Raw genomic sequence first — 23870 nt, forward strand, 5'->3', positions numbered from 1 at the left:
CAGAGCAAAGCAACAGCTCTGTTGGCTTCCAAACTCATATTTGACAAATCTTTCAGAAACTTTCATGTGAGGAAAGTTTCAAGAAGTGCAACCTGAATTTGCTTTCAGGTGCTTTGCAGTATTTCAGCATCGAAATGTGCCAGTGAGAGAGATGTGAGCATCTCTTGAGGCCACTGGTCACATAATGGAAACTGATTATTTTTGTAAACTTTTATTTCAGCTTGTTTATTATATTTGTACTGTTACTGTTCTTTAAAGCTTGCGTGTGCTGCTGTAACCCATCTCTCATCTTTAGAGAGATGGAAAAATACTGCTTCAGCTGAATGCTTGTAGTCTAGATAGGAATACATTTAAAACAAATAAAAATGGTTAAAACTTGGTGAATGTTTTACCTTTCTCCTCTGCTCCCAGCACATTCCCAAATCTGCTCTCTGCAATTTCTTTCACAGCAAGTGCTCTTGAATCTTGATTTTACAAGGGTGGGAATGGTATCAGGTGTGTTTATGCAAGGTGTCAAGAAGCAGTTAAGGAAGGGAGCTAAATATGGTTTGGTCAGTATGGGCTTCCCCGGACTCTCACTGTGAGCTTCCCTTAACTGGACAGGCAGGGTACCAATTCCTGTACCAAGCTGCTTGCAGGGATCCAAAACATGCCTCAGCACCTAGGAAAACAAGTGTTCAGAGCTGCTGAAATAGACTCCGGCTTCCATCCTTGCTTGACAAACAGACTCTGGCACTAGTTAGTGCCAGGAGAGGAATTTCTGTTCCTTGCTCTTGCTGTTGTACTGGAACAGTTGGAGGGTACCTGATCTGCCAGAAAGCACCCTGTACAAGTGACATTTTCTGGGATGATATTGCATCGTGAGTTATAGCACTTGGCTGGTCCCCTGGGTGTCAGGGCTGCTGTAGTTCCTCAGAGTACAACAGACACAGCCTATGCTCCCCGTGTCCTTCCAAGGTTTACAAACTGCATACTTGAATATTTTTCACTCTAGGGTCCATCTTGATGTCGTATCCTGCAGTCTACAATCATTAATTTCCCTTGATGGTAGTTACGTTTAACCATCCGCACTAACACAAAAGATCTTGTGCTTTGCCTGGCCACCTGAGTCTCCTCCATTCTGTTTCATTCTGGGACATAGTACATGGTAAATAAACTCCAATGTGGGCAGGTATGTTGTAGAAAAAGCAGCATCTTCTTTCTCAGCAAAGTTTAATCATGCCCAGCTTGTGTGGCTAAATTTGATATATGTCCCTGATTTACTGGTGATAATGCTTTGTAATCTCTGCTCAGTGAGATGGTGTGTGATGAGCATGATCAGTCACATCCTGGCCTGGCAAATCCTTGCCTGGAAGTGAAACAGCGTGAAAACAGGGAATAGATTTTTTTCTTTTTGTTCCCACTGCCTAAAGGAAAGATATTTTAAAAGGAAATGTCTGGTTTCTCTAGTTCAGGGATAGAAAGAGTTGTTCTTTTGTGAAAAGGCCATTTTATATTTGAATTATTTGAGATATTTTTTAAATGTTTAAGTTTATAAATGCTCGAGTGTCATCTCTTTATGGCTGCTTCTCTTCTTCTTTTTAATTTTGCTTCTTTATGAGTAATTAATTTTATTCTAGCATCATAAAATAGAACAGATAGGGGGAGATTTCGCTTAACATCACTGTAGTAGCTTGGGTTTTTTTCTGTTTTGATATTACAGAACTTATAAAGAGCCCTTTATATTTCTATTTGTAGTAGAAATCTTATTTGACTGGCATTTAAAATAGCACTGCTTCTACTCATTAGTGTTATATGTTTGTATATTCAGTGTTAGCCAAATAAATGTGATGGTAAAATACATCTATTTGAATATTCTATGAAGTGAATATTGTTAGTTCTCAAAGATTGGACGAAAAATCTTTGGATGAAAAATTCCAAATTTTTTATCTCTTAGATACCTATAAATAGGTCTAAACTGTAAAATTTTAAAAGATTTCACTGAGTTTGAAGTCATTCTTTGATACTCACCAGTCACAACAAACAAAGCCATTTTTATCTGCTGGTTTTCTTCAATTATTGGCTGTTATTGTTTTGAGCAGGATACTGCCTTGAAAGTGTTCCTTATATTACTAGTTTTAGTGCTTGCAGCTGCTGTATGTCACAGTATCTATGTCCTTACTGGTTTCAGTTTGTGTTAGGCAGCAAAAGCAGAAATAATAAATCTGATTTTGCACCATGACATGAAATTTTTATCCATTAATATTGCTTTTATGTGACGTTCAAGAGAGAATTGTTCTGTGTCAAAATGACTCAGCAATGTATTAGTTTGTTGTTTCCACCATAAAAGAAGGAAAAATTCCAAATCCCAATCTAAAATATATTGGATATACCTGCTTGCTTACAGCCTTGATTTATTAGCACCTAGTGGTTTATTAGTAAGTTGGGTCTCCACCCCATTGCTTGGATAGCGACCCCTGTCAGCCCCAGGAGCCCCTTCCATAGGATGACATTTAATTTTTGTCGCAGCACCACACTGCTGGTTTATAATTATCCTGTGATCAGCTGGTGTGGCCAGACGTCTGTCTTCTTGCACATTTCTAGCTGATCTGGGCCCTAAACAAATGAGTTTGTACATAATACTGCAGGATTGCCTCTCATTTCTGTTATCCCAGTCCTCCAGCCATCCAGTCCTTCTGGCATGGCACTCTGACTCTCCTTGGAGGTCAGGATACTTTTCAGGTTTGTCTTATCAATAGAATTCACCAGCATGCTGTTGGCATTTCTGCCTTATCTCTGAGGAGGTTTGGTCTATGAGTTTCATGCTGCCCTCATGAAAATTAACATTTTCTATTTTCTATGGTAAGCCAGTAGTTTCTGTGAGGATGAAATGCTCCTTCTGTCACTGATGGAAAACTGGAAATTTTGTGGATCCAAAAGTGTTGACCAGTGCAATACAGGACTTATTCTAGGGCTGCAGGGGCAGGAAAAACTTCATGAAACACAATCCCCTGCAAGAAATAGTGATTTGAATGTAGAATCCTGATCTATCAGCAGCTTGTACAAGCCTTGAGGAGGTATAAATGACTGCCAGCAGCTGGGGAGGGGCAGTGGGGAGCTGTTTGTCCAGTGCAGGTTTTACTCCTTGGACTTTGGACTGCTCTGCGACAGGGCCTCAGGGAAGTTGCTTGGCCTTTGAGAGTTTATCTTTTCATATGCAGTGTGGCCAGGATAGGTTTTAAATGCTTCCAAACAGGAATTGTTCCATGTAAGAAATTAACTTCCTAAGGAAATCCCATGTTTTACACTTTTTTTTTTTTCTCTGAGAAGGAAATAATAAGCCAACATCCCTTTACTGCATTGATCTCAGGTGTTTAATGCATCTCTGGAAACCTCAGATAAAACCCAGCATACCAAAAGGGTCTCCTGTCATTAATACCTTGAGTTAATAATTCTTGCCCTAGTAATTTTCTCCCTTCTGTTACATAATGAATGAATGTTTTGTTGGTGAATCAGAACCTTTTGTGGTCCATTCCTTTCTAAAAGTCTCACATGCATCACTGAGCCAGGAGCTATAATAAGCTGGTTCTATCTTATTGCATGTGTTCTGCAGTGCAGCCCAGCACCTCAGTAACATCTATCCCATTAACTTAACGCTTTTGCAAATGTCCTTTTATGTATGAACTCCACTAACTGTTGTCACTGTGCTCAGGATGTGTCTCCCAAGCTACTTTAAACCCCCTGGCTACTCACTGTGTAACCTGTAAGTGGGGCTTTCTCTTGAAAAAGTTTATACTGATCTTCTCATACTATCCTCCCTGTTGGGAGTCCCTGCTATCCCTGGCCTACCTCACACATTCCCAAACTGACCTACCTGCTCTAAGTCTGGTTGTTTTTTTTGGAGAGTGGTGTCTTTTCCATCCCAAAGGTGCTGCCCAAGGGTGGCAGTGGGATGGATTAAGGCAGCAGAATGTTAATGTTAAAACAAACCTTTGGGTAAATGAGGCTTTCTGACTTCAAGGACCACTCATTGTGATACTTGATAAAAATAGAAGGTCTGGCTGGGAAGACTTTAATTTATAGATGGGGAAAAGAGGAAAACAGGAGCTCAGCAATGAAGGGAGGTGAGACTCTAGCCAGAGTAAATGAGACTAAAGAATTAGTCTCATAGGAGAGATGACCAGTATTTACTCAGCTCTGGTTCTTCTGTTGTCATCTAAAATGTCGTCTGAACATTTTTAAACTGTTCTTTACTCCTCCTCTCCATTTGTATTTGTTTCTTGCTTGTAAAGACCACTGAGGCAAATCTCATGTAGCAGAGGTTAAATCCTTTTGCCTTGAAGTGAATGACGTAACTTTTCACTTTCCCTGTTACTTCCTTGTTGTATCAAGAGAAGTGTTGAAATAGGTGTTTCCCTGCTCTGGATGATAAAGTTTACTAGATGCTGTTTGAACATTAAGGGACTCTATTATGATAATTCATATGTGTCTCCAAACAGCTGACTATCTCAGCTACATATGGTTTCTGTGGAAGATACAGTCTTTGGGAGGAAGAAAAATCAAAAAATCGGCTTTTGTTTATGGAAATGTTTTTGTGTCTGCAGGTGGCAAGGGAAATTAGATGTTTCTGGAAAATAAGATTTGTTTTTGCTGTGTTATGGATACTTAAGGTAGTATTACTAGTTTATATCAGGTAATCCAAGAATACCTCATCCTCTCTCTGGGACAAGGTTTGCAAGAAATAGTATCTCTGTAAGATCACTTGATACTCTTGGAAAAACAGGCAAGCATTGACATGCTATTTTTCCTTTTCTTTGCCTGTGTGTTTCATTAGACTACTGTGGCTACACCAACTTAATGCTCTTGATCCCTCTCAATATTGTTTTTATTTAATGTTTCTCAGGTATTGATTTGATGTCAGGTCATCTCATCTCATCTCTGTCGGCATGGGACTATTGCATACTATCCGTTTTATGAGTTTTATGTGCTATCACTAAATGTCTCACAGAGTTGAACTCATTGCTGGGAAGTTACATTATTGAATCTGAATGTCAGTCTTTCTTTATGTCAATCTTTATTCTGTGTGTGTTCTCTTAGATGTTTCTTTGGGCTCTTTTAGTTTGTTCTGCTTTGTATATCTAGACTGCATCTATATATTCATCTGTCAACCCCAGCTTTCTTTTTAGCTACATGTGGAAGAGAGGGCAATGGACTGAGGGCAGGTCATGAAGGCAGAAAATGTCCAGAAACCAATTTTCCCTGTGAAATCTGATGAGCTACAACAGGTACAGGAGCTCACACCTATTTTAAAACATGAGAACATGGTTAAGTGTAGCAGAGGCTACTCCATGATCCCAAACAATTTGTTTCCCTTTCCTGGAGGAGTGGAAACACCTCTCCAGAGAGTGCTGCAAATTTATATCTGTAACGAGCATCTCCGGGGACTCATAGAAATGGATGTGCCGAGTCGTGGAGTGGGTGGGAAAGCTGGAGGCAAGTGTCAATCCTGGTTTGCACAGAGAAGCTCTATGCCCTGTGAGAAAAGACTGGGCAGGGGGGAGGGAAGGGTGGCTTTTTGATGGGGACCTGAAAAGCAGACAGGTTTGTGCAGGTGCATGGCCAACCCAGAGCTCAGCAGGGCACTGCTTACTGTAGTGGATACATCCTGGGTTATTTTAAAAAGAACATCAATAAGAAATATCATTAGCTTGAAATCAAGGTGGTTTTTTTTACTGGCATTTTGTTTCATAACCTTTTTCTGTTGTAGAGATGTAATTAGAGATGCCAGTCAACTTACCCTCTTAATATCTTTTAGTTCCCTTTTTTGCCTTGGCTGCTGTATTGAGCCTGCAGACCAGTAATCCTTCTGCCCTCTCTCTGCCACACAGTTCTTAATGATGCGTGCACATGGATTTTCATTCTCTAAATTATTTATAGAAATTTCAATTCAATTTAATAATTTATATTCTCATTAATCTATCTTATTACACCATATTTTGTAGCCATTAAATTTGATAACAAGGAACACATTCTTTTGGAGAGAGGTCCTGTGCAATATCTCATTCTGGGATAAGTGTTATAGACAGATGCTGCATCTCATATAATGAGCAATAAAGTCTGTGAAATCTCTGCAAATCCCATTTCAAAACTGGGGCTTGAAAAATCCTGGCCACAGTAACTTCAACTTTAAATTGACACTATGAATCCTGGTTTTATTTGTTTTTCCCCTCAACAATCATCTTCCTGCCTACCAGCTGATGCATGTGCTTGGTCAGCTGTGCTTGGAGAGGTCTCACCCTGCAGGTTTCATCATCAACAGTACTGTGAGTACCCCCAGCACTGCAGCAAATAGGAAAAGCAAGGAATCTACATCTTGTTAAATATTTAAGTGTCTTTTCTGCGATTATGTGAGTCTTTCTGTTTCTCATGTGAAGCTTGCTTTGCTTGAAAATTATTTTTCAAATATTTCCAGTGACATTGGCATCTTCTCTGTCCCGTCCACTGGCATAACCTCACCGCTGCATTGGTCCTGTTTTCTGGGATACACTGCTCACTCTCTTTCCAGTCATTTAAATTTCTTCCCTCTATAAGCGTGGTAGTTAAGTCTTTGTTTGACCTGTGCTTGTGTTGAGGATTCTGTGCTGGTTTTGATGGGATGGATTAAGGAGGAATTAAGCCTAGGAATCCCAATGGATTTGGGTGACATTTGAGCAGTTTAATAACAAGATGTCTTATGGGGAATTTTCAGCTGGCACACTGATAAGACTTTGCCAGCTGGAGTCCAAAGGCTGTGACTGATTTACTGGCAGTAAAGCCCATTGCACCTGCCTTCATCCTTCTTGGAGAGCATGAAAGAGAGAGCATGAGAGAAGCTGCTCCCTTCTGTCACTGGGAGTGGAAGGACCATGTGCTACCTTCATGATACTGATGCTCTCTGCTGGCTCTATGTTAGGCACTGTGTGTCTTCATGCATCTGACAAATTATATGACAGGTTAAAGATTATTCTGATCTGTTCTGCTAGTCTTCTGATAGCTGAGACGGGAGCGTATACCATCTGTGCTGTGTTATTCTAGCTAGTGTATCCAAACTTGTTTATCTGTCACCTTCACACCTTATGTTATTCTGTGATTCAAAACTGATTTACTGTTAACTGTTTACAGTGATTTGAACAAGATAGACTTGTCAAACAGACAGGAAAAAACATTTAATTACTAATTTCCCTTGGTCTCCTGGGGCTGGATGTACAGGATTCCCATTCAAGTGATTAAGGAGAAAAGCAAATGGCCCATGTAAGCAGACTTATTTCCTGGCACTTCCAGCAACTGTCCTTGCTGCAAGTTGACAGCGTTGGGTGTCCTAACTTCAGTGTTTCCTATCCCATTTTTTTTTCTCAGCACTAGAGATGGATGGAAGGAAGGAGCTGTGTTTGAGCATTAGAGATGCAAAAGGCTTTTATGCAGGGCATTGTCTGTTGCATTGCTGATGTTTGGATTCCTTGTACTTGTTTTACTGGTTTACTGAAACATTTTACCCTATAGGGGTAAATTCCTCCATAAAATCTTGTGAAAAATTTACGTAAACAGACTCTGTCTTAGTGGTCAGGTATTCCTTCCTTAGATACCTGGAAGGGCAGGCTGCTGGCAGGATGGGGAACAGTGTGTTCAGCCTGTGCAGGGAAGGCTGTTCATTGGTTTTGGAATGAATCACAAAGCCTAATTTAAAGAATTCACGCTTAGTAATGTGACAACTGTGATGATGGGGTATGCAGCAGAAACAGCTAAGGGACATGTTAAATCATACAGAGAAAAGCAGATCTTGGCTGGAGATAGGAGTGTTGGCTTTCACCCATTTTCATGAAATGAAAGCTGTGTTGACCTGTTATATTTGTTCAACACGTAGATTCATAGTTGGTGAATCAGTACAGTAGATTTAGAGTCAATGAGGAAATTCAGTTATATCTGAAGACCTCCAGAAGAGGAGGGGACAAGGCTAATGGGGATGAATGACATGGTAAGAACCTTTTTTTAAAAATGCTGTAGTTGAATTGATTTATGCAGTAAATTGCATTAACCAGCAGAAAGGGCATGGCACAGTCTTCCCTTTCAAAGAAGGTGGAGGAAACAGGCAAGGTGGGAACTGTGGACAAATAGGTCTTTCACCCAGTGTTGTGTCCAGTACTGATGTTTTCTCTTCTGTATGCTCTACCATTTGATTTATGGGGTTTTCCAGTCAGTTTCTGAGGCGTGTGAAGGGTTGGATGAGCTCTGGCCAAGAGCAATAATTTCTCTATTTCTCTGCATGACTGCCTGCCCGTCTGTTAGGGGTTCCATGTAAGAATATATTTCTCCAAAGTCAGAATTCAGCAGCAAAAAGCTGGTCTGGCTGGAGATGTGAGTTGGTCAGCTTATGGAAAGCAGAGCTGGGGAGAGGTTGAGTACCCCTTTTTCTTCTACCCTGGTAAAACTGCTGCTTCAGTGCTTGTTGTTTTTCTCATCTGCTCATTGTGGGTCAGTGATTCTGAATCAAAAAATTCTAATGCTGGGCCTGAATCTGAGGTTCATAATTCAGCTTTTTATCTTTATGCTGCTACTGGGATGCATTGTTGTCTTAACCAAGTCGCACAAATTCTGTGTGTCTTGACTGCCCAAGATGAGGAATTATATCTGTATGAACTTTTTAGGGATCTTTAAAGGAAATCCAGAATTACTATGTCTTGCATCTTTCACTTCATAATTTCAGTCTACGTGTCCTACCTCATCTGTAATCAGGTACAGATAGATTCACTTTGTATAAGTTCGATCCCACCCTGAGTTCAACTCGGGCTCTCTGGCACCATACTGGTTTGGAAACAACTTACCACAGGAAGCAGGCAGATCACAATGTGCTTGGGCACATTTTCTCTCTCTGAATACTCTGCAGCTATGCCTCCAGCAACTACAAAGGGGTGTTACCCAGATTTGGCTTTGCCATGCTCAGGTATAGCAGAGTGGAGTGTAAAACCTAATGTGGAATTGCAGAGTGCTATTGCATTACATAAGATTGCCCAAGTTTCCTGGTCAAATGTTCCTACAGGGGCCTCCATATACTTTCCAACCAAACCGCTGCTTTCTGTTGAGCTACAGCCCATAGGAAGAGTGGAGCATGCTGAGGCAGTGCATATGCACACAGATTGTGAGAAAAGCACATACAGGAATTTAAAGATCTTATGAAAATATTTGTCACCAGTACAAAATGATGCTTCTCAAATTAGATTATGATAGGGGGCTAAGAGCTGGGTTTTCTTTAAAAAAACCCCAAACTAGCTTGTTCCAAGTAGATTCAATGCAAAATTAAAGTGAAGCAGAAAAGAAATAAAACTCTTTTTAAATGTTATTATGTTTCAGATATTCTTTGATGCATCCCAGCCCTGAGAAATTAATCTTTTCTTGACAGTGGCTAACAAGAAAATCATGGTACTTCTTCTGAATAGATGTGGGGATAGTAGCTGAAAGCTACCTTTATTTTCTCCAGTCTTTGGTGGAAAAAAAAGTTACTTTTTTTTTCCTGGTTAAGTTTTTTATTTCTTGTTTCTGTCTTCATGTCTGTTTTGTGTTTTGCTATGCTTTTTTGGTGTAGCTTTGAAAATTTCAGTGTCTCAAGGAAGAAATGCTTGGTCAAATTTTGTCCTCAGTCACCTGGGGGGAAAAAAGTCAGAGAAATGTATTGACTTTCCTGATATAAAGCTGGATGTTTATTGAAGTAACCCAGCAGCAAACCAACAGAACTTTATCCTGTTTTGTTTGTTCATTTATAAATTGTCTGGTTATGAAGACACACAACTAAAACTCAGCTGGTTGGTTTCAATTGCTTCTAATTCAAGGCAGAGGATCCAGCACCTTCCAAAGTGGGGTAACCAAAGCAATGCTTCTCTTTTGGTAAAATGGTCAAAACTGTGGTGTAAAGTCTAAAAATGAGCTGCAGTGTTACATTCTGGCTATGCAAAATTATCTCTTCTGTTCATCGAAGTGGTCGGCTGCGCTGACACCTCTAAACAGATCCTTAAACCCAAGAACAGATGTTTTAGTGCGCTTTCCTTTGCTTTGTCAATATGACGCATCAACAGCAAGTTGCAGCCCGGCATTTACATCTAAAGTGCTGGGCTGCTCCGGGCTGGTGACTTGCTCTTTGACCTCATTCCTCCTTTGAACCTGCTGCCGCGGCGTGTGCTTGCCAGCCGCGTCCCTCAGCCCTGCGCTGCTCTGTCTTGTCATCCGCAGACAAGAAAAAGGCAGGCAAATTCCAGCCTTTCAAGAAGCTCTTCAGCAAGAGGAAGAAAAGAGAGCCTGCCTCAGACTGTGAGGAACCCAAGCTGAAGCCCAGCCACTCCTTCAGCAATATCTGCAACGGCACCCTCTCCTCCGATGAAGAGCCAAACAGTGGGCTGAGGTAAGCGCACATGCATCTGCTGCCAGCCTGTGCACACACACCGCTTGTTCTCCCTGCTTTTTATGGAATTAAATTTAAATTCTCCCTCTGCTAAATGGCAGCAATTTTTACTTGGCTTTTTACAAAGTGCATGCATCTCTCTCCCTCCTCTGAACGTGGCACCTGCTGCTTTAGACTCCAAAGTGGGTTCATATACTGGTTGCAAAAAAGAATTCCCAGGGTGAAGCAGAAATGAATTTGAATCCAGCTCTGTGATTTAACAGAATCCATGGAGAATCTTGAGCACATGTATTAATGGCATGCATGTTTTTAAAAACTGTGAAAAGAGAAACTTGAACTGGTATATTTTATTGCACACATTTCCCTGCAAGGTGTTATCTTTGGGTCAGAACAGACACATCCTTTTTCAGTCTATCCCATAGAGTTTTTGCATTGTAACTGGGGTCAACAAATAGGCTGCTTTTATTCTGATCTGAATGTAGAGCGGAAGGAAGGGAGCAGACAGAAGCACCTGGAAATCAGATCATATTCAAGTGTCAATAGAGGATTACAAAAGGACAGTGTGAGAATTTTCTGTATGACTAGTGGGAGAAAGAAACTGCACAGAGCTAACTAGTTAGCAATCTCTAACTGGGGACAGGGAAAAAAAAAGCCAAACCAAAAACCAAAAAAACAAAACCAACCAAACAAACCAACCCAAACCAAAACAAACAAAAAACCCCCTACCCCAACAGCAACAAAACCCCAAGGCCAGATGCACAAACTAATGGTGTCAGTAATACTTATTTCACTTTCCAGCTGCTAGTCTCAGAGAGGTTAGCTGACTCCTGGTCAAAGCCTGCTGCTTTGGAAAAAACGAAACTATTTGCACTGGGGAGTGTGAATATCTGAATGTAACAAAACAGCTGAGAGGACAAAAAAACATGCCAAAATTTGTAGCAGAAACATCACCCTGCACAGTTTTTCCAGTGGTGCAAAATAATAGCTGCGAAAATGTGATTTAAAAATTATTTATTTAGGGTTTTTTTAAGCTTTTGAGTTTTTTTGTGCCATTCTATGAAATTCCTTAAGTTCTAGGTTTCCTTTTGGTTTCTGCAGTGCAATCTCATACACCTCTTTTGCCCAACCCAGCCTTTCAGAAAATCAATACTGAGCATAGCCACAGTGCAGCTGGAGGTGTGGCTGACTGCTGTTGCATTGCATTACCTGAGTGCATGATGCCAAAAGTCTGTAGGAGGTTTCAGTGCCTTTTCCCTCAAGAGCAAACTAAAGGGCGTCATCTGGCTATCAGGGATTTCCCATTCAGTATAACCAAAAATGTGGTGCTGCGCCCAGAAACAAACAGCGATATGGGAACTTGTCCCATTCCCCAACAGTGACAGGAAGGTGTGGCCAACCCTGGTGAGACTGTTAAATGCTTACATTTTTAAACATATTAATTTTTCTAATTAATAAAGGCATTAAATGTAAGCTTCTGGTATAATAAGTCAGACTGCACGATTTAAATCACAGGGGATTAGCAAGAGTGAAGGGTCCCGCGCCTCACCTCAAGTGGAACACGTCTTTCTGCACCTATGACTCCTGAGAGGTTCTGTTTTAGCCTGCTAGAAATACCAAGTCAAACCTCTGTTTTTCCTCTCAGGCTTTATGGTGCAATGTGGGTGGGATTTGATTTAGTTTGCAGGTAGTGTTTGTCACGCTGCTCATCTTACAACAAGCATAGATATTCAGTGCAGTGCGTTAGATTGCTTTGGGGAGCTTAGTTTGGCCACCACATTGTTTTCAGCATGGCTTCCATCCATTATATTTTTTTGACCTTTACTGTAATTTCAAATGTTTGTGAATTGAATGCAAAGAGAGGCTGAGTGAAATAATATACATAGTTATTTAAAAGTTGTCTAACGGTAGATGCATTGCCATACCTTCCACTATTCCTATAGAAATAGACCAGAGCAAATATAAATATCAATTAGTATATTTATATAAGCAAAAAACTGAATAGTATTGTAAAAACATTTGCTTCAAACTCTTTAAGAATGTACAACAACCACACATTTACGAAAACTTAATAAATGTTGCAATTTTGCAATAAAAGTTCAGGGATACTCCCATTCCCTTAAGAGAGCTATATTTCTTTTTCAGCCTGCAAAGTACATGAATTTGTTATCTGCAGATGTGTCTTGTGGACTTCTTGTTTTGTTTTGGGGAGAGGAGGTTGTTGTTTTGAACAGATATTAAGGGAGGAAGCTGCCTCCAGAAGGTAGAGACAAGCAAATGAATGAATATAGGCTAAAGAAGACATCTGTATTGCTTCCAAGACCTAAGCTAGTATTTCACTGAGTGCTGTATTGGCTTACAAGCCTGCTCACAGCTAGCGCTGAAATCTCTAATGGAGACTGCACCGACTGGATGATGCAGACATCCCTGGAGCCATTTAGGTAATCTGCATATGGTGTAGATTGACTAGCTGAGTTGGAAGCAGCCTGAGAGATCTGCCTGTCCATCCGTTCTTACAGATGCATCTTGGATTCATCAGATGCAAATAACTTGCTTGGTATCCTGATGTATGCACACTTCAGCCTATTTATTCATCCATGTTGTTTTGCAACAGCCAAGTGGGAGATATCCTACTGCAGTTTGTCTTGTTCTGCCTTGTGAAAGGCTGGAATTCCTTTTCCCACTTTTATACTGCCCTTCTTGAGTTTACAAAGTTAAAACTGTATTCATTAACTTCATGTCCTAACCATAAGGGCTGGGAGATAGAAGTGCTTATTACAAGGAAGTTAAGCTGTGTTTGTGGACCTTCACTAAAGTCTCCAGAAGCTTCTGTTCTAAAACTATGATTTGGCACTTTAAAAGATTTTATATTTGTCTAATTTGTCACAGTTGACATTAAGCAAGCATTGTGAGGACATACCTGAAAGTGCACCTGTGCAGTGCCCTACAAAAGTTTGTCATTCTAGCTTGATATGCAGAGGCAGTGGGAAATTAAATTTCTCTTATTGGGGGTACAATAGAGTGCCTTTCCTTAGACTGAATGCAGTATTTCAAAGGACCTGGAATTAGACCTGTCAGGTCTTGAGGAGTCAAGTGTGACAGCACTGATCCTCTTCCAACGAAAAGTCTCTGAGTGAACTTCAGTTTCTTGACAGTGCCTCTCCATGAAACAAAACCCCTTTACTTGCAGCATTGTACAGTTCCATATGAAACAATCTAGATCAACAGTAAAAAAGTGATCTGTCTACCCAGCTGGAGTTTCAAGGAGCTCCCAAGAAACCTTCTCTCTGTCACATCCAGTTTTCACACACTGGGCATTTTTTTCTGCTTATTAGCCTTATTTCTGCAATTGGCTTTTGTCACTTTACTAATTTCTTTGGAAGCGGCTCATTTTGAGTGCCTTCTTGACTCCAGTGAGAGTGTTACGTTGCAGTACTACTTAGTGTCCACCTTCTTCTGGAGACTTCATCTTATCAGAACTCAGATGTCAGCAAGTATCTCTTCAAGCTCAAGCAAAGAAAAGTAACATGTGGGCACTGTAAGGCTTTTATAAACAAAGCAAGCTTGGATTTTCCTCTCTTACATCAGCTGACAAGGATCCATGTGGAACAAATTTCTTATTTCTGGGTTATGAGGTGTGTTGTGGGAAGCAAGGATGTTCCAGGACAGAAAAGGTTGTGGCAAAGAACAGCTTTACCCTCTGCAGTTTTCCATTTACATGGATTTTTTATAAGTTTCATTATGAATTTTTGTGGCATTAGAGTTGTTTCTCCTGTTTTGTAATTTATATTGCAGCTGAATAGCACAGAAATAGGAGCCACAACCACCTTATGAATGACCATTTCTGATGTGTACTCAGTGGTGTGTGGTCAGAGCAGAGGAGTGGAGAAAGTCTTCCTGAAGTTGTTCCAGCTGCCTTGGCAGAACATCAGACTAATATCATACTCAGTATTTTTTTTGACCTTAGCTTTTCTTGACACCTCAACTCTCACTTTCCTCCCTTCTGTTCCCAGCTTGCTTAAGTCTTTGAGCTCCAGAAACTTTCTTCTTAGATACGTGAGCTAGGACTTTTTACTACTTGTTGCAATTTTATCACTTAGTAGAAATTTGCGCAAAGTGCCATCAGCTTGCCTTTTTTTTTTTTTCAGCTGCTACTAGAGTGCAAAGATGCCTCGTTATGTGTGCTGTAATTTGTATATGATCCTGAGAGCCCTTCAGTAGGCCGTGTCTCTGCAAGTCCTCAACATTTTATATTAGGTTGCACTCTGTTTCTCCTTTTTAACTTGTCTTTTGTCCTCAGCCTCAATTATTAGTTTAATTTTCACATCAGTAATCCCAGAACCTTTTTTACTGTGGTCTTCACTTCTTCCATCACATAAGCTGTCTTGCTTTAGTCTCTCTGGAAGGTTAGGATGTCTTACTGTCCACTTTTCCTCTCCCTTGCCTCCGTTTTGGATTTTTTCATTGCACTCCCCCTCCTAATCATCATATACTTGATTTCCTTCCAGATTCTGCATGGCAACTGTCATTTTCAGCAGCTGATAAGGATGAGGTCTAGGCTCCTGTACCATACAGAGTTATCACCTTTAATATAATATACTGTCTTATTTCCTCTTCCTTTCCTTCCTTATCGGCTAAATGCAGTCACTATATAACACTTATTTCTGCCAAGGCTAATTTAGACTTTTCACTTCTTTTCCTGATGTTTTACCATACTTTAGAGCAGATTTTGCTTAAACATATGCTGCTATTTGACAGAATAGTGTCACATGTGATGGATTGCCAGGTCAAGTGTGAAAGCTGGACCACTTAGAGCCCTGTTCCTTCTACCAATCTGCATATTTCTATGCTAACTGGTGAAAGTCCACATCCTCAAGCTGCATCAGGGTTCACTTGCAGAATTACTGGAAACCAGAATGATGCCTTTCTTTGCTGTACATGCTGAGACTTTCTGAGATTAGACAATTTAGTGAATAATTATTTAAAACTCACATGTCAAGAACTGTGTAGTCCTACTTCATTGCCTTCTTGCTCCCTCAGGGAAGGCAAGCAGGGCACCAAGGAAATCCCACAGCAGGGTGGGATCTGTGATCGTGCTGCAGGTCCATAGCTGAGAAGGCAGAGCTAAGGGCAAACCAGGAAAAGTCTGCAAATTGAGGTCTGGATCAAGGATCTTTTTGGCCAGGGACAGTTGTTTTTGAATTGGACTCTGGCACTCCTCCAGCATAGTTCAGGCAGGGACCAAAGCCTCAACTGTGATTTTAAAGAGAGCTCCTGGATCCATGTGGGTGGGTGGAGCTCCCAGATGAGGCTGGTCAGGGACATTAAAGCTCATTAGTGCTCTCTGGGACTTGATACTTCCCATGACTGATTTTTGTGCCCCTGATTATCATAATTTTAGTTAGACTATTAGCATGATGCATCAGCTACTTATAGCTAAGCTTGATCCCTGCTTGTAAGAAAAAATGAAACTATGGTAAGGTCATAGGTTACAGATCCTCTGATGACACCAGACTGGAGCTTTATATAAGATAATGTTGAGTGATACCTTTGAAATGAGCAGGACTACTGACAGTGGGGCTGCACAACTAGTCATTGGCATCAATGGGACTCGAGTGGGTCATAACAGGGGGAGTGTCCTGAAATTCAGCAGTTCCTGAAGGTGATACAAATGCATCTTTAGATTGAGCTCAGAATCAGAGTTATGTTACAGCATACACAGTATTCCCCATCCAAGTGTGAGTTAGAACCAAAACTCACATTCTAGTATGAGAGATGAAAGAGAGGGTACTAAAAATATATATCAGAATTACAGTCAGTTTTCATCTTTTACGTATTAATGCATCTCTGGAATGAGTAGAAAATGAAATTTATGTTTTTCATCTCTATCTGCCCTGGGGACATTCATGGGAGATGCAAAGCGTTGAATCAGATTTCTTTATTAAAACAAAACAATAAGTAAAGGCAACCTATCACTGCCCTTGTCATTTCCTTGGGGCATTATTCTGGGAAGTGACTCCCAGATTCCTTTGAAGAGATTATAGGGAGGGTCAATACCTGGCTAAAGCAAATTCATTCTTGCTTTACATGCTTTATGAATTTTTTAATGTTAAAAATGGCTTTATGTTAAAAAGCTGGCTTTGATCTCTAATGATTACAGAATCAGTTTCTAATGGAAAACTAAAAGTCATGAGACTCGGGGTTTTTTGGAGTCAGTCTCTGCAAACACAAAAGAACAGAACAACTCATTCTTTCCCTTTATTTTCCAGTTTCTATTTCTAACTCTTTAATAACAGAGTGGGAGGAACATTTATGACACACCAAAGAGGCAACTGGTGGTGTGAAATTTCTGTACTACAGGAACGCACCAACATGGGATTATACAAGAGCTGAGGTCTCAGTGTTCTCTGCTGGAAAAGCTTCCCCTTATTAATGACCACACATATGTCTTTGAGAGGAGAAATAGCTCTGGAGAAAAATGGGGTCTAAAACATTATAGCCACCAGCGTCAAGATAAACTTAACCTTGTATTCTGTGTAAAATTGTTCCTTTGCATGCTCTGATGTACTTAAGGGTGCAGTCCCACAGCAGTATATGCTGATTGATATCTGGACTGCAGTTGTCTGGCTCTTTCCAACAGCTCTCTAGACACACAGCTAGCATGGAAACTTGAGTCAGGGTTTGCTCAGGCAAACCAGGAGTTGTGTAGGTTTTTGAGTTTGGGTGGTTTTGGGGATTTTTTTTTTTTTTTGTAGTTAGTTATTCAAGTTACAAAACATCTCTCTGAATTGTTTCATGTGAACCATGACCACTAATCAGGCAAAAAAGAGGTGATGTGAACACACAGAGAGGAGGGTAAAGAGAGAAAGGGTGACACCTCACCTGTCCTGACTTGATGTATCTAGAACTGATGGAAAATCTCATCCTAAATAGATGATGATGCATAGCAGTGGATGGCTGGGGGAGGGTCCAAAGAGCAATCTCTCTCAGTTGGTCTTCATGCAAGAGGAGTAAGACTTCACCTGTAGGATCAAGGTGGTTCTATTTTACTGTAAGGGAATTGTTTCACATTTTCTAATTTCTTAGCACACACAGATACCTTAGCAAGAATGAGTAACAGTAAGAGGGGTTTACTGCACAGAGGTTTTTGCAAGCCAAATTCATACATGGATGTGATACTCCAATATCTATGTAATCTGTTTTACCAGTGGTTTTCTGTGATTCTTCCAGAAGACTGAAATGAAACAGATGTTTTCCCTTTCCAGGAAAATGAATCAGCAGCACTGAATTTAACAATGAGTCTGAGAAGCATATTAATTTTATGCAGAAGAAACCTAATTAGGGGCAATGTGTATTTGAGGCAACTTCTTTTACAGCTAAATACTGTTAAATCTGGGCTAGGAGTCCTGTCATCTCCATGGTCAGGATGTGGTGGGGTCCTCATACTCTGTGTCTTGCTCTATTTCCCATCCCTTTGACACTACTGGTGTCATTATTTGTAAAAATCCTGTGGGATGGTTGGCTCTGCTATACTTTTAAGCTCTTGGGGCACACTCAAGACAAAGACAAATCCTGGTATATTTTTTTTCATGCTAAAACCTGCATGTACCACAGAGCCCATCATACATTCTCAAAAATGTAGTAGTTCTTGAGAATTTCATCCTAACCAAAGAAGGTGAAAAGTAAGTTTTTAGTGTTGCTGTGAAACCAAGTATTCCAACCTGTTTCAGGTACCTGAAGATGGACACAGGTGAGGCAACAAAAACTCTGAGAGCAAATGCAATTTAACTTTGCTCTGAGTATGAGAAAATTATTTGAAAATTTGTGTATTGCAGCTGAAACTGGAACATGATCCTTGGGTTGCAACACATCTTCAGAGAGAACATCTTTAAGGATTTGCTAAAAGTGCTTCATATTTTGATATAGCACATCCATAATTCATGTAATTTAGTCAGGTTTCTGAAAGTGAGTCAGATGATGATTCAATTATTTTCAGTACAAACAGCCTCTGAAGTGTCATCATCAGAATTATCAACAGAAGTGCTCATAAACTGATGGCACTGTTTTCCCAAATTTCTTGGAAGTGATATGGCAGTTTGAAGCTGTAATACCTTCAGCCATGGCTATGACTGTAGCCTGGGTCTCTGTCATACCGTGAATCTATTGAAATCCACCCCTGATGTTGACATGCCTTTTAATTGAAGGGAGCACAGACTGTAGATGTGTATTGTGAGGATATTTTCGTATAAAGACTTCTGAGAAAAACTTCAAAGATGGGAATGCTGGTAGCAGTGAAGGAAGCTTAATTATTCATACTGTATTATGACTTAAAAGAAATTCAGTCTTTCCAAAAGTAGAACATGAGGAAAGTGAAAAAAGAGGGGGGAAAAGGACCTTTGTGATATAATCTGTCAGATTCACAGCTGGGAAGATGTGAAAGGATTTGGGCTCCAAGTGAGTAAAATAAGAGACCTTTCAGAAAGTACAAGTAGCCTGGAAATCACCTTAAACGGTATTTAAACTCTCCTGTAAAAGAAACTAGGTTACTACAATGTGTGAATATTTTTTCCTATGTTCTTTAGCCTACAAAGACTTTTAAGCAAAATTCTTAAACTATTTTTACCAGTTGTTGGACATGTGGCTAGCAGAATTGCTCATTCACCCAATTCTGAAATATTCACTATATGTGCAAAGCATTTCAAAGGGATACAGTAGAGAGTAATCTTGAATTAATGCACTGCAAGTTTTCCTGTGACTGTTTCATGTCTTCTGACAATTTGGAGTATGTTTGTTTTAGCAAGTTAATAAGAAAACAAAAATGGACAAAACCTTTCAGATATGTTTGGCCTAAGCTCTACAAAACAGAAATATGTGATGCCATGTAATAAGGAGAGAGACAGCAGTTTGGTGTTTGGGAGAATGTCAGAAATGCTGTACGTGCTACTGGTACCTGCCACTGGTACCATTGTGGGCACTTGTCAGAGGTAGGGTTGGACTTTCACTGGTGATATACTTATGATTGCAGGTCACATGGAGCTCCGAAGCTATTTCATGTGACCTGGTGTCCCCAAAAGAAGCTTTAAATGATATTTAATAAGTTCATAGGCAGGAGGAGAGAGTAGATCACCAAAGGTGTCCTCAGCTTTGTAGCAGGAGAGGGAAGATCTTCACTCACAGCCCTGTCCCAGACAGTCTACCAGCACTGACCTCAGAAGTTGCTCTTTTCTTCCATTTCAGGGACTCAGATTTTATTGGGTACTTCCTACTACCAGAGCATCCCTGTAGCTGGTCGAATGCAGATTTGGGGGTTGAACTGCTAGCAAATTCTGTTTAGTTCAAAGCTGCCAGTTGGCTGCTCCCAACTTAAATATTAGCAATTCATTAGTGAGGTCAAAAACAACTTGCAAACAAGCCACTTTTGTGCCTGAATTGCAATCCTTGCCTACTAATCAGTTGTAACAGACAACACAAATATACATGAGGTGTCTGATTTTAAGTATGAGAACTCCAACCCACTGGACAGTAAAAGGGGAGGATAGTGGTGTATGCACAGCAAGTAGCTGTGAGACAAAGCCACAAGTATCTGAGCCACAGCCCTGCTGGAAAAATCTTTGAGAAAGGATCGTCTCTGGAGCACAGCATGACCTGGATTATACATCCTCAGCAGATCTCTCAGTTCAAAGGTAATTAACAAACCACCATTTCCCACTGGACTTGCCTTCCACACCTGCAACAGGTTCACAGACTGAACAATGCAAATGGCAGGAGGGGTGCCCATGGACTGGTTTTCCAAATTTTACACATTTGTCTCTGTTTTGGTTGTGACTACAGACTTCTCCCCCCCCCTCCCACCTTGTTGAATGCAATGCTAGAGCTTTCAGTTCAAACAGTCCAACACAGTTATATGAAAAAAAAGCCAACTTTCTCTCAGCTTCAAACCACTCTCTGTTTAAGGGACATTTCTCAAATTGTAGGTCACGGCCTGATTCCTGGGTGGCCAAGGAAGGTGGATGTATTTCAGTGACATGCAATTTTACCGCAGTTCTGTGTACAGGTTGAGTCACAGAGATTCAGTACAGGAACTTTTTTAGCAGAGGGTTTAAAAATATGCTTTTATGGTTTCTCTAATAAAAGATTTCTAAAAGAAGGTGTATGACCTTTAGAATCCAGAGGCAATCAGGTAGCATCAATTAAAGGTTCCTTCTCTTTCATGGCTAAAACTGCTGTGAAATATTGACCAGCTCTTTGCCTGATTGTGTGCTGGTTTGTTTCAAATGAAGCATGTTGCTCAAATATTAATTCTGGATAAAAAGTAGTTTTTCAGTTAGTTTGTGATTATATTGAAGAAAAAATGATTTAGATGGCTCTGTGTGTTCACTCAAAAGATTGGAATATGTTGTGAGTGGATTGCAAAAGTTTTATATATAAACTAGGAAGAGAGAGAGGGTTTAGGGGGCTTTTTTCCTGTTGTTTTCATGTTACCTCTAAGAAATTCTGTTATAAAAGTCACAAATAGTTTATTATCTAATCTGTTTCAACAGGATAATATAACCCTATATAACAAGTCTTCCTTGGTAAGAAAAGATTATTGTTTTTACTTAAAAAGAGTATGTTGATATCCCAGGAAAAAAATGAAAGTGTAATAAATACATTCCAAACATATTTGTTTCCAAAGTAGGAGTAGAAATATCATGAACACTTCATGAAAAATTAGTACATTTTAAAAGGCAGAAAAAGATAATATACTGATTTTCTTAAATATGTGAAACTTTAATTTTTCTTGTTGTTTTACTTACACCTCTCTCCGCAAGTATCATCTTCCTTGCTGTGGCTGAAATATTTGTTTATAATGATTTTATCAAATGTAGAAGGTTGTTTTGGTTAGATCTGTACAAACCCTTTTTTTTTCTCCAGATTGTTTTTTTTTTTTTTGAAGCTATAAATAGGTTCTATAGAGTTGTCAACAGATTATTAAAAGGAGAGATTTAAGATGTCTCAGTTGTCCAGGGGTTTTGTACTGTGGCTTTTATCACGTTTGTAGATTACTGGCTTTTCACTTACCATGGAATATTCTAGGTGAGACAAAACATGACTTTCAAACTCAAACATTTTTTCCCCAGAATGCCCCCAAACTCCGAAGTAACAACCCACAAGCCTAGGTTTTTTTCCCTTTTTTTTTTTTTTTTAATTCTACATTTTCTTCACAATTTTTTTTTTAATCCCTTTGCTTGTGGATTTCAATCAGAGCCATATAACTAGGTCATTCATGATGCATCCTCCTTCTTGGCATTAGTATTCAGTTTAACAACAACACACAGGCATTTCTTGCTCTTTGTTGCTAATCAAAGCCACTCAGGTTGGTGCAATAAGCTTCTTAGCAGTTCAGGGGTTTGATGATAACCTTTTATAGTCAGTGTAATCATAGTCATGGTGATAGGAAGAGCTGAGTAACCAGCTAAATGAGGTAGCTTTTTAGAGGTTGGCTACTACAGTGTATTACCTCTTTTTGTGTTATAGAGCTCCTTTTGTTTAACACCTGCTATTTTCTTTGACCAAGAATGACAGCAGATCCCAAGCACTGGGACTAAGCACCAATGTGGGCTTTCTTAAATATGTAGTCCGGTAATGTGTGCATCATAGTCACCTACTCTGTATCCTAAAAGTAACATTTAGATATGAGATTTACGAGGAAAATCAATTGGACTTCTCAGCACGCCTATTAAAAACACCTAACTCTAGATCCTTCTGAGGAGGAAGACTTTATGTGAAGGAATTGTGCACCTCCATTAAACTTTTAATAACTGAACATGTTTGGATACCTCTCTTCTGAGAATATTCAAAACTTTTACGTAGAAGGCAAGAGGGAGGGAAAATCTGTACAGCAGGGCAGTTATGATATGAAGGGTCAATCTCATAAACTCGTTGCAGTGCTTATTTATTTTTTAACTGGTTTTTTTTTTCCAGATCCTCCCATTATTCTATGGGCAGTCGAGCTTTTTCCCATGACAGTATTTTTATACCTGATGGGAGAACAGAAGGTGAACAGGCCATTCAAGCAATGTCACAGGAGAACGTTTTAGGAAAAGTCAAAACTCTTCAGGTAAGAAATGTGGGAAAAATACTTAAAATGTGGGGGAAAAGAGTCTCCAGAATGTGTTATATGTGCATAAAAATGGTTTGCTTTTCCAATAGCCTTCGGGAAATTTCTCAGCCATGTTAAGTTGTCTGGCCAAAAGCCATGTAATTCAGATAATCTGCAGAAGGTCTGGGTTTTGGTCTTGAAAGTTATAGCAGTGATACTGCAGACATTTCTGCAGAAATATCCGTGTCTTGTGGAACTCATTTAAATTGAACTCTACACTCATGGTTTTAGTGTGTCCTGATCTGTATGCCTGAGTCCTACAGATGTGGTATTGAGAGAAAAAATGAGAGTGGTATTGGTGGCAGGGAGTGGCATGTAGAGTGAGAACTTCTTTGTAAAGCTCATTTCACTATACATTTATATATTTTACATTTTTTCTCCTTTTTCTTGCTGTCCTTTCAATGGCTCTCATGAAAGGTGGATTTGTTTATCTCTCCGAAGCATATTTGGGTTTTGCTTCTAAACAGCTTTACATGACCTGCTTTTCCTTCTTTTCCAGAACTCTCTCCCATTAGCACTCTAACTAATTTTTTGCTTTACTTGTACATCTGTAAGATTCCCATCTCTGTGCCTTTCTAGATCTTGAAAGAGCTGTCCTTCAGAAGCACTTTGCACTTTATTGCTCAGGATGCTGACATGTCCTGTCAAAATGCTGATAAATTTTTAATTCTGTGCAAGTGTTGTTACTCTGAGGCTTACTAGTAAAATACCATTGATTTCTTTTACCTCAAAAGTCTACCCATGGTTCATCTTTTCTGGTGAGTGAGAGATCATGCTCAGTAGAGAGCTCTGACCTTCAGGATTAAATTGCTCCTGCTTCCTGCTGGTGCTGTAGGCAGGCAGAGCAGCTGAACAGCACTGGCTGTGCTGACTGTAGATGAACTCTTAAGTAGAAACCACGCTAGGGCAGCTCCAATTCCTCTGTGCTGGTTTTTCAGCTTAAATTTCCCTGGGCGAGGTAGATTCCATGCATGCTACTTTCCAGTCTGAAATCATTGTGTTTAAAATGACTGCTGACTCTGGGCAAAGACATGAGGTAGTTGGGCCTGTTTTGCAGTGTCCTTTCGATGCAAAACCAAAAATAAAAACTCAGCTTCTTCAAGGAGCTGTGCCCTCCCTATCTGTTGGATTTGTTGTCTTGGATTCCGTATGTTAGCTTTTCTATGAATAACTTTTCATTTTTAGGAGTGGCTTTTCTTATTTCAAAACTCAGCTTAAAATTCCCAGTGAAAATTATTACCTTCACTAAACTGAGAGACCCGATAAAAAGTATAGTTATTGCAGTTGCTAACAACCATCTTCACTAAGCACATGGTAACTCAAGAA

General features: G+C 39.9%; 1 protein-coding gene across 9 annotated transcripts in view; it reads left to right on the forward strand.

Moving 5' to 3' along the window:
• KIAA1211 (KIAA1211 ortholog) overlaps window positions 1–23870 on the forward strand; it is a 126777-nt gene that overhangs the window by 77400 nt on the left and 25507 nt on the right. For 8 of the 9 annotated variants that reach the window (XM_027636246.1, XM_027636238.1, XM_027636245.1 and 5 more), the window contains 2 exons: window positions 10237–10405; window positions 22367–22502. In XM_027636246.1, the coding sequence (XP_027492047.1) occupies window positions 22383–22502 (120 nt within the window). In that variant the 5' untranslated portion in view covers window positions 10237–10405; window positions 22367–22382. The remainder of the gene's footprint in view (window positions 1–10236; window positions 10406–22366; window positions 22503–23870) is intronic. The other variant, XM_027636247.1, reaches the window with a different exon arrangement.

This window comes from Corapipo altera, unplaced genomic scaffold, assembly GCF_003945725.1.
Source record: "Corapipo altera isolate COAL_440 unplaced genomic scaffold, ASM394572v1 22b, whole genome shotgun sequence".
NCBI lineage: Eukaryota > Metazoa > Chordata > Aves > Passeriformes > Pipridae > Corapipo > Corapipo altera.